Source organism: Panthera uncia, chromosome F2 (assembly GCF_023721935.1).
Source record: "Panthera uncia isolate 11264 chromosome F2, Puncia_PCG_1.0, whole genome shotgun sequence".
Taxonomy (NCBI): domain Eukaryota; kingdom Metazoa; phylum Chordata; class Mammalia; order Carnivora; family Felidae; genus Panthera; species Panthera uncia.
In genome coordinates, this window is record NC_064812.1 from 65940494 (window position 1) to 65951271 (window position 10778).

The 10778-nt window shown below is 41.0% G+C and overlaps 1 protein-coding gene across 3 annotated transcripts in view; it reads right to left on the minus strand.

The window, feature by feature from the left end:
* The window catches only part of TRIM55 (tripartite motif containing 55), a 44255-nt gene extending 35303 nt beyond the window's left edge, over positions 1–8952 (minus strand). For 2 of the 3 annotated variants that reach the window (XM_049633325.1, XM_049633326.1), the window contains exons 1-3: positions 8639–8951; positions 7895–8067; positions 1585–1750 (exon numbers count right to left, since the gene is read on the minus strand). In XM_049633325.1, coding sequence (XP_049489282.1) covers positions 1585–1750; positions 7895–8067; positions 8639–8806 — 507 coding nt within the window. In that variant the 5' untranslated portion in view covers positions 8807–8951. Of the gene's footprint in view, positions 1–1584; positions 1751–7894; positions 8068–8638 lie in introns of all 3 variants that reach the window. The other variant, XM_049633327.1, reaches the window with a different exon arrangement.
* Between the last annotated feature and the right edge of the window lie 1826 nt (positions 8953–10778).

The window sequence follows — 10778 nt, forward strand, 5'->3', positions numbered from 1 at the left end:
TATAAATATTGTTTATAAATTCAGTAGAGTCCAATATGTGACTTCAGAGACCCGAAATGAATTGTTTTCCTAGTGTAGCTCAGGATCCATTTTACTAGGGAAATGAGAATAGTAAATATTCATTTATTCAACTGACTCAACTAACATGCACCTTCTATGTGCTAGGTGTGCAAATACATATGTACTAGACTAAGTTATTACAAACTTGAAACTCTAGCATTTGACTGGTTCTAGGGGAGGGTTTTCAACTTGAAATTCCTCTCTGCTTTCCAAGACTGGCTATCAGGGAGCACTGAATGGGGAATTTGGAGACCTACCTGCTTGATCCAACTCTGCCTTTAACTTGTTTATGATGTTGGCCAAACATGTAATCAATGTGGACCCTAAATTTCTTGGATATAAAGTGAGAAGGTTGGACCAGAACAGTGGTTGTAAAACATTGTAAAGCTTCAGAACCCTTTCTTCAGAAAAAGGAAGCTAATGTGGAATCCCAGTAGATAAGAGTGAAGCTGCTCTGTCCAAACAGGAGTGGGGTAGAAGTCCTGCCAGTCTGTCCTGTCCATCCCACGTGAGTTCCTAGGGCTCTGAGGGAAATCGTGTGAAACAAGTACCATTCGGTTCTAACATGCCATGACTTGAGGGGGATGGATGGGTGTGGAAGGATAAGGGGAAATAAACCACAAATGGATTGAAAAATAAATAAATGTTACAGATGTCTTGCTAAATTCTGCTTTTTTGGCAGTTATCACTCACTGGTCATGACTGGTATTGCCCAAAAGTTTGGCTTGCACATTTGATTCCAACTCTGACCCTCACAGTAAAATATCTACCAAATGTGGGACCTGTGATTCTTCATAGAAAGGAGCTAAGATATGGAGCTCCTCAAATTCTAGGTGTGGGGAGTGGCTGCATCTATTTGAGCACACAACTGCACGTTTATTTGCATCAAATGGGCAAGTTGCTACTTGCCAATGGATGAAACTGGGTTGGCAGGTTAGTGATAAGCTGGGGACATGCTGTGGTTGGTCAGGGTGAGGAGGCTGACGCCCTGGCGGGGGGTGGGGACATGTGTCAAACTGAGAGGAGTCCTTTTAGCAAGTGGCCTAGGTTGAAAGCCTAGGAAGCCAGTTTAACCTGGACTTGAAGGCTAATACAGTAGGAGTTGGGGGAGTAAAGGCCTGGAAAGGGTGCAGGAAACAGTAGCTTTTTTTAGTGAATGAAGAAAAATTCCTGTGACTGGCGTGAAAAGTTAATCCTTTTGTTATCTATAGTCTAAACTTCAAACAGCTCTGACCAGGTCCCAACACATTGCTTGTCTTCAGCAACCTCCCAGATGCACAAATAACAAGCGACCCTTGCCCTCTGTGCACCTTCCTGAGCCTCGGCACCCCTTCCCTCGCTAGCAGTCCCCTTACTCTCTTGGGGATCTAGTGTGTGGCCATGTTTGCACCAGCACTACACCACCTCACGCTCTGAGCCGCCAGGCCTCAGGGCTACGTGGCTTGGGCGGTCCCCTTCAGCAAAGAGAGCCAATCACACAGAAATTCGGAAGGGGCTGGAGAAGAGGAAGAGAGGCTCTGTTACCTTCTGCCTCTGGAACACGTGAGTTAGGGGAGCCACCTGGCAATCCTTGTGTGCCCCAAAGACCTTGCACAGAGAGCAGGTGGGCACTTCACAGTTCAGACAGTAGATGTTGATGCGTTCCTCTTCGTGCTCCTCACACATGGGCTGGTCAGACTTCTTTTCTGGTCTGGGAGGAGGTGGGCAGATAAATGTGTCAGCTCCCATTGCAGCAAAGCAGAGTTGGTGGGGGGTGGGGGGGTGGGATTAGTATTGCTATTCCAGAAAACTTCCAAGGTCCTGTTCTTGTCCTCGGAAACCTCCAAATTCAGTTGCCCTTTGGGCTTAGCAGTGGTGTGCTGATAGATATCTAACGACCAGCCTGGAGTAGGGGATAGGACATGGACACTCTGATCTGTAGTGTTTGACAATTTCTGTGGTGAGGGTTCCCATCATGGCTGATTTAAACTTATTGACGGTTTAAAACACAGCTAGTAAAATTCCTGAAAATTGTTAGGAGTGTGCTCCAGCACTGTCTGCACACACTTACAAGTCTCTTGAGATACTTTCCAATTATGGGTAAAGAAGGAGTATTTGCTGATAAGCTAAATCTCAAGTTTACACTGGCTTTGCAGAAGCACTAGGTCCCAACTCTACAACCTCCAGCAAACACTTCTCCCACCAAAAGGAAGATAGAGGTGGGCTGGAGGAGTCCAAATCTCTGATTATTAGTCTAGGCACTGATGGAAATAGTTCTGTGTAAGAAGGAATATGTCCATGTGTGCTTCATTAATTTGTTTGGGTCTCTTCCTGCCATTAAGAAAATTAAATGTAAATAATTTCCCAATTGAGGACTTGGCAGGGACTAAGAGTGGGTACTGTGTGCTCAGTGACTGTGAACAGTACTTTAAGCAATAAGAAAAATGCAAAATGCTGTTCTGGGACATGGTGGTAACCTTGGAAGTAAGGACCTCACAGATAATCCCCAGGTTTTAGTTTTCCCAGTAGTTCAGCACCAGCCAAAACTTTTCGGAACTGCAACAGGTAATAATGGAGCATTGGGTTTGTATGTGTTAGTGAGACGATGACCAAGCGAAGAGGAATTGAAAGCATGAAAGGGGAGTGACAAGTCATTACTATTTAAGAATAACTTGCTGTGGAATCACCTGGAACGGCCCAAGTTCACAGTGTGTGGTGGGGCCCTGTATATTCTCCTAATGATTAGTGTGATTTATGTGTGATGATAAAGATCAAAATTATGTCAAATTGTAGTGCTCTAGGCCCCCTCTGGAGAACATGGTGAGAGATGTGGGTGTAGCCTGCCTCACAAAAACCTGGAATTCTTATACATCCTATCTAAAGACCAAGGTTGTTAATAGTTTTCAGAGGTACCTGAAAAATGTAAATACAAATGCAAAACGTTTCTTCATATTCCCAAACACATATTTATAAGCATCATTATTTAAAAGATTGGGACTGAATTTTTCTGTTGTTATCAAGATCCACTTTTAAAAAACCGCAGTTATTTATGGGCTGTGAAATTGATTATTATGGGCCATGAAATCAATTTAGAGGTCATGACCAGCATTGTTAAAATCAAACTAAAATAGACAGTAAATACATGGGCTACACCTAGTAAGAATAAGTAATGATACCTGAAACTTTTGTTTCTGCTGTACATAGACGCATGTGTATGTTTTACATGCATATGTATGTACATGTATCTAAGTGCACTGGAAACAAAAAGTATATATTTCATGTCTATATATCTATATCCATCCATGTATGTAATGGTCATTGGATCACAATGTAAAATGTACTTCTAGTGTGAGACATGAATAAAATGGTTTGTAAACCATTGATACTGATGTGTGGTACCACATACCTGCAGTCCCAGAACTCAGAGAAAGGCAGAAAATATACTGATTTATATCTACAAATCACTAGGTAGGAGTCAAGTCAAGGAGACTGGGCTGTGGGGGTAAGACCTGGGTCTGGTGAAGAAATTGTATGGGCTTCCAGCTTTGAGATTTTTGTGAAAAGAATTTTCACCTGGTCGCGTAACAATATGGTTTCCATGAAATCTGTGGCTTCCTAACTTGAAATTCTGCCATATCCTTGGAAGTCAATTGAGAAAAGTAAACTCTGCAACCAAGAAATGTATCTTCCTTCCCAGGTCTATCTGTTTCCTCCACAAATATGTGAGTTCCATGAGGGCAGGTTTGTCTTGGGTTTTTTGCTGGATCCCTGGTGCCCAGAACAATGCCTGGCATAGAGTGGTACTCAGTAAATATTTGTTGAATGAATGAGAAATGAAAGAGACTTTGCCAGATGAATGGACAGTATTCCTTGTACTTTAATTCATCTGGGGAAAGCATGTGAAATATGGGGGAAAACCAGGGTCACTTGGCACTCATGAGTGGCAAAGAAACCAGACAACATTCTGAAGACTCCATTTATAAATGACAAAGCCCTTTGGAGGTTCTCTAGAGACTAGAAGTGGTTTGCTCTTCGCTTGTTCAAAGGCTTCTCCACCTCCTATACCTTCTGTCCCATATGTCTCCACCTCATAATAATAAATGTCAAGCATGTATCTGGAGTATATGTACTGGAAAATGGCACAGGTGATGCTTCTGTGGCTCACTTCCCTGAAGCATTTCCTGAGGGCAGCTTGCATCCGTGTGCTGTTCTGATGTCAGCAGCTGAACCAGAGCTCAGGTCTGTGAGTACATATTATGTATGTATACAATATATATATGTGTATATATATACAGTACGTGCAAACACTTTGGAAATGTGGCAACAGCCATAAGGCTGTATGCTTAGTTTTTGGTTGTGATTATTTTTCCATAATGCAATACAGACTGAGAACTATGTCCCTTATTCCTTATTAGGTTTTTCTTGTTTAGGTGGTTACACAGGCCCAGAGTCGTCCCCACTTAAAAGCGGGTGTATAATAGAGACCTTTAGACAACTTAAAACATATAACAGACTTGGGTCAAACAGGCATGTAGAATAAAGATGTAAATGCGCTTTCATGAGGTGAGGGTAGCTGAGCTCACAGTTGTGGCTCAGGACTCAGCTTCAGATGCTGGCAGTGGCCCCTAGCCACTCAGTGCTGCCTAGTCTCCAGGAGTCTGTAGCCTGCTGTCTCTGGTCTCAGGTTCCTGGAACCATCCTGGTGAATCCTGAAGGGTAGGCATCTGGTCTTGGTGAGGCATTACAGGTGGTACCTTTGAAGTCAAACTTATCTCAAAGCTTAATTCCAGCTGAGCTTCTCCATGTGGTGGTTGTGTGACCTCAGGCAAGTTACTTAACCTCTTTGAGGCTCAGCTTTTATTCATATCTGAAAATTGGCCTGAGGGTCTTCTAATTAAATACAGCAGAATGAACATGTGCCTTTTTTATTTGTGTTTCCTGTGGAAATCCCACTAAAATGAGAGTGGGGAAATTTTAAAAATCGCATTCTAATATAAGTCAAGAAGGACAAAAAATGAGCAACATGACAGCAGATAAGGGATGTCGACCACATGTGGGAAATTGAGAACTTCTGGATGAAAGGAAGTGACTCTTCTTTCTGCCAAGCGCCTGCGGGGGAGAAGGCTGAGAGTAGCAAGCTGACTTGAGCTGAGGGACCCCAGAAAGGCTCTGCAACTGCGGCAGCCAGGTATTTCGAAGGCAGGAGTGTGGGGGGAGGCTAAAAAGCGGGGCACTTTTTTGCATATTTCGGAAGATTGCTTGAGGATGTGCTCCATGTAAAACAGTAGAATAAACCAACAAAGAGAAAGACGTAGGCTCTAGGCAATAAGGAACCCAGGGAAGAGGAAAAAAGTAGGTGAAGCCCAACGACGTGAGGGCACTGTCCTGACTTTCTGCAGTGAAAAGTCCATAGAGAATGTCTAAATTGAAAAATCAGAAATAGGAGTACACAGATCTGTAGTATACAGATGTCACCGGGTGATAAAGAACAGAAAAACAGCTAAAACAATTAAAAGTGGTTGGCTCTGGGGAGTGAGACTTGGGGGTGGAGAGTGGGGTGGGAGCGTGGGCCTCATTAGAGGTGTCCTAGTACTATTTGAATGTTTAAATTATGTATATGAGTTAGTTTGAGTAGAATATTCAAAGTTTTTAATAAGGTAATGATAATAATCACAATCTCACAGGATTGTTGTGCAGATTAAAGAATTACATGTGATTCATGTGTAAAGCACCCTGAACAGTGGTTGGCACATATTAGTTTTACTTATTATAAAGTTAATTATGATTTTTGTGATTACTATTAATGAAATAAATTCCTTCTCGTGTCCACCTCTCCAAACTGTGGCTAGTTCAGCACCAGGCAGTTATTCTAGATAAGGCCAGGTTTTGTTGAGATCTACGATGTCTGGTCTTTCTGTGGGAGGTCAGAGTTGACCAGCCCCTCTCCTTTCTGCCCCCACACCAATGACTGTGAGCCAGAGATGGGTGCCCCTCACTCTGAATATCCAAGGTTATTCTAAGGTTGCCTAATGTTCTCTGAGGCTCAGGGTTCTGGGCTGGCAAGGCTGCCAGCCTCCAGGGAACACCTGGGTGTATGCCCAAACATGTACCTGGGCCCTCTGTGCAACTTGTGATTTTACTACCAAGTAAAAATGTCCCAAGGCAAGTCTCAAGTTCAAGAAATAACAGTGTAAGAAGAACTTGATAATCAGAAAAACACCACTGGTCCACCCAGCTATAAGCTTCATTGTTGGAAATTTGGTTCATTACCTTTATACCGTTTGTGCACCTGGGCACTTTTTTGGCAGATGCACATGTAGACTTTATAGTTAAAGTAAGGACATGTCTTTTGGTTTTGCTAATGCTACAAGTTTTAACATCTTTCTTCTCTGGATTTCATAACATTGTTATTATTTCCCATGTTTCAAGCTCTCACTGTAGCAAGTAGCAAAAGGAAATTATTGCAATAAATAGAACATGTAAGAAGCTTTTTGGTGTTGCTTAATTAGCTGGCACTTATGAAGCAACTATTCTATGCAAGACACTGTACTAGGCACTAAATCAGTTCTTATATCAACACCCTTAATAATTGGTTGGTTATTAGTTGACTTTTTTTTGAGACAGTGTGTGTATTCGCATTTTAAAGTAATGTAAAACAATGAAATCAGATCTGTGAAGCAACAGCAGCAACAACAGTATTTTCCTTCTTCTGCAGACACTTTGGAAGCAAAGGAAATAGCTGACTCTGTATCTCTGTAATATGTCATCGGTAATTACTCTTCTTCCCCCACTTCCATCTAGATCCTGGCACTATCTAATTTAGTTTGAATCTTAAGCAGAAACTAATAGCCATAATGATTATAATAATTATATGTTAGATTTATGGAACAGCTTTCCTTCTAAGAGTGCTAGGCTCTTAAAGCCCTGCAGATGTTCCATAAATACATGTGTCCTAATAAGAATCACAATGAGTTCATTTCCAGATGGTCTCAATATTGCTATCAGGCTTTGTGGACTGGACTGACCTGTGTACAATTGAAAAAGGGCTCTTCACACCATGCCTTCTAGGAATGAACTACTACGGTGTTGTCTCTAGGAAAGGAACTCTATAGCCAATGTGATTAGATGAGGAAGAAGCCTTTTTTTTTTTTTTTTTTTTTTTTTTAATGAATGGATGCATATACTGAGTATCAATCCAACAGGTGAATGCTGAGAGTATGCAGCAAATACAATCTAGAGAGTAGAGAAACATAACCCAAATGCCATCTTCTTCCCCCCACCCACCCATGTCACTAAACTTTAAGTTGCTGAAGGGCAGGACTATGCATTGCTTTGTAACTTCCCAGAGTCCATACAATGATTAACTATGTTAGAGAAATTTGTTTTTTATTATGATCATCTAGACAATTTTAAGGAGAGACTGTTGTCTAAACTAGGAACCGGACTATTTTGGAAAATGCCATTTCTGTTAGTTCTCCTTAAAGTTTTGTACTGTGAATTTTCTGCTATGTAGAATTGGGAGCTACGAAGGACCTGTGAAGTGCAGAAATGTCTAAAATATGCGTAATACAGGGCTGAGAGGGGTAGGCCGCATTATGCCTCTCTCAGTATTACTGAACAGATTAGTGTTAATGAATTACTTCATTCTTAAATTGATGCAAAGTCTTGGGCACCAGCTCCCTTCTCTTTCCATGAGTGATTCTCACACCGGTAAGGACTCACTTGGAAAAACATTTTCCTATAAGACAATGTCTGTGATTGGCAAACGAGCATTGGATAGATTGATCTGTTAGAACAAACAAACAAATACACAAAACCAAGCTTCAGATGGGTGTGACACATGAAGGGACAGTACCTGGTGGACTCCTGCTTATAGATGTCAATGATATTTTCCACCAGCAGGTTCCTCTGAAGGCCATATATTCCATGTCTGTCCAGAACCACTTCGTGTCTACAGGATGGGCAGCGAAACCGGCCCCCTGATGCCACAGTGGTGCCTCCTCTTGTGGGCAAATACGGGTTAGAGGCCTGTTCTTGCCAAGCAAGAAAAGAGGAATTAAGTCATGCCACAGGTAGCTTTTCTGAGACTTCTTTTCACTCTGTTACTACAAACAAGGTCAACTTCTACTTTAAGCTGGCCATAAGATAATCCCTTAGGGCTTTAGCAGCAAGTGGTCCTAAAATACAGGCCCAGCACTTTATCCACAGTCAACCGCCATGTACCATTTTCAGCATGAGGCACTTTTCCATCCAACATTTTTATTACCAAAAGCTCTAGCCAGAAACTCTAACATTAATGTCTTAGGAAGCAATTCATTTACAATTTTGAAGCAGATTCAAGGTTTTGTTTTGAAGGTTTTGTTCTGTTTTTTTTTAAACAAATAGGATTCTTAGTATTTAAGTTAAAACTAGATTTGGGAGTAAGGAGGAGTAAGGAGGAGGCAGACAGCAAAGCACAAAGCAAATCATTTAAAAAAATGGTTTTCTTAAAAACGAATGTAGCCTTATAAAGTTTTCTGAAAGAATTCACCTACAAGTTAAGGACTTGATTCCAAGAAGAGAGACTCTTTTTTACCCCCTAAATTCCAAACAAACCTACCTGGAAAATATCACTGGCACATTTCCTACACAGGTTATGCTGACAGGGGAGAATGACCACGGGTTTCGTGAACATCTCTAAGCAGATAGGACAGATGAGTTGCTTCTCCAAGTTATCCATGGTCTGCTGCTCTTTGGAAAAAGACTTATAATTCAAAGATGCGCTCATCTCCTGGCCGTCCCCGTGTGCACTGCCAGGGAAAGGGTGCTCCGAATGGTTTCTGCAAGTGTTTCCTGGAAATAATTCCAAGGATTGGGTGATCAAGTGTCCTTTACGGTTTTTTCGATGGAAGACATTGTTTCAGGCCCAGGTTCAGAGGGGGTGCCTGAGCTGTTTTTAGCAGCGGGGGGGTCACGTGACAGTGGGCTGACTTGTCCATATAAGCCAGTGACAGGAGGATGGATTCTGACAGGTGACAGAGAACAGGAGCCAACATTCCTGCCCCAGGGAGTGAAGAGAGTGAGTGGGAAGAAGGATTACAAACCCCATTTAGACAGAGTTGTGAGGAGAGGGATGTTGAAGCTGACAGTTGTCAACAACAAATGCAAATATGCATGCCTAGTCACTGAGCCATGCCCTCTGTGAGCACTCAATAAGAACGTGGTGACGGGTTTCTCCAGGACTGGGGAGAATGCAGCCCAAGAGTCTAACTGTATAACGAATGCATTTCTGTCTGGAGAATTGAGGAAGAAGGTCACCAAAAGTAGTGTGATCATACCATCTTACATGAAAACAAACAAAACATGTCTCAAAAATCATTTTCCTGACTTCACAAGGGCAATCAACTAAAACAATTTGCTTCACTTTAAATTTTTCATCTTTGCAAGAATAGCGGTCTGGGAAAAATTCAAATTTAAAAACTGATTTCAATCCTTTTCACCATAAAAGTATCTACGAAAAAAAATCCAAACACCAGTTGATGATCCCATTTTTTTATAAGTTGTGAATAAAATTCTAGTAAATTCTTTTTTCTTCCATACTGCTCTTCCTCCTCCCTAACTCCCTCCTTCATCCTGTATCCCTACAGTCACCTTCCCCCTCACACACACCAAAAACACAAAGAAAAATTGGCAATCTTTTAAAATATAAATTTAGTTTGCAACAATAATCAGTAATGAGGTAGTAATGGCATATAGGATAACAGACCCATTGTTTCATTTTTCCATAAAGCAGGGAACAGATATCAGTGCTGTTGCCAACCGAAGTGAAAATGGAGTCCTGCTTCCATACCCTGGTTTCATCTGGTCTGAAATACCTATTACACCTCTTTGCATTTGCCCCTCTTCTTCCAAGTTGATTTTTTAAAATTATAGTTTCCCTAGTCATTTCTGATATTCTTGGTCTGCTCTTGAGTCACAAATAACAATTTTGATATTTGCCAGAATTTTGTGAAACTGTTTCATCAATATAGAATTATTTAAAAATTAAAAAATCAGATCAAAAATGAAATAGTATCTGTTTATATGTGATTTACTTGCAGGTTTATTTCTCCTTGATTTAAAAATATTCAAACATTGAGCACATCTTGTCAACATATCCCCAGTGTGCACTTAATTACCAGTAAACAGTAGGCCAGTGTGACTGGTTATGTATGGTCTTATTGCTGTGTGCACTGAAAGCTTATTGAGAATCTAATAAACTCTATTAGTTAGCAATAAGTTACATGTGTTCATAAACATTTCAAGGATCTTAGGAGAATTTTGTTATTCCTTTCAATATCTATTGAGTAAAGAAGGGAATTGGGTGACATTTTTTTATTGAGTTAATTCAGTTCACCTAGCCCAGGCAGTTAACAGTATTTATCATCACATGGGCTATGGAGGTTATTTTCTAGGAAAGATAAAGTTTCTACTGTAAAAGATTCATCAATCTAAGAAAAAAACAAACTAATAATGTACAATGAGCCAAGCCCATCCTTATTAGAGGAATTCATTCTTTCAAAAAATACTCATTGAGTGTCTATTGTGTATCCCCATTGTGTTCAGCTCTGTGGATTGAAAGACAAACAAGACACAGGTTACTGTCCTCAAGGAGCTCAGTATAACAGCAGAAATAAGACATGCATGTACAGAGCCACAGTACAAAACAAAATGTGATAAAGAGCCACAAAATTTCAGAGTTGGATTCATCAGGAGGGCTT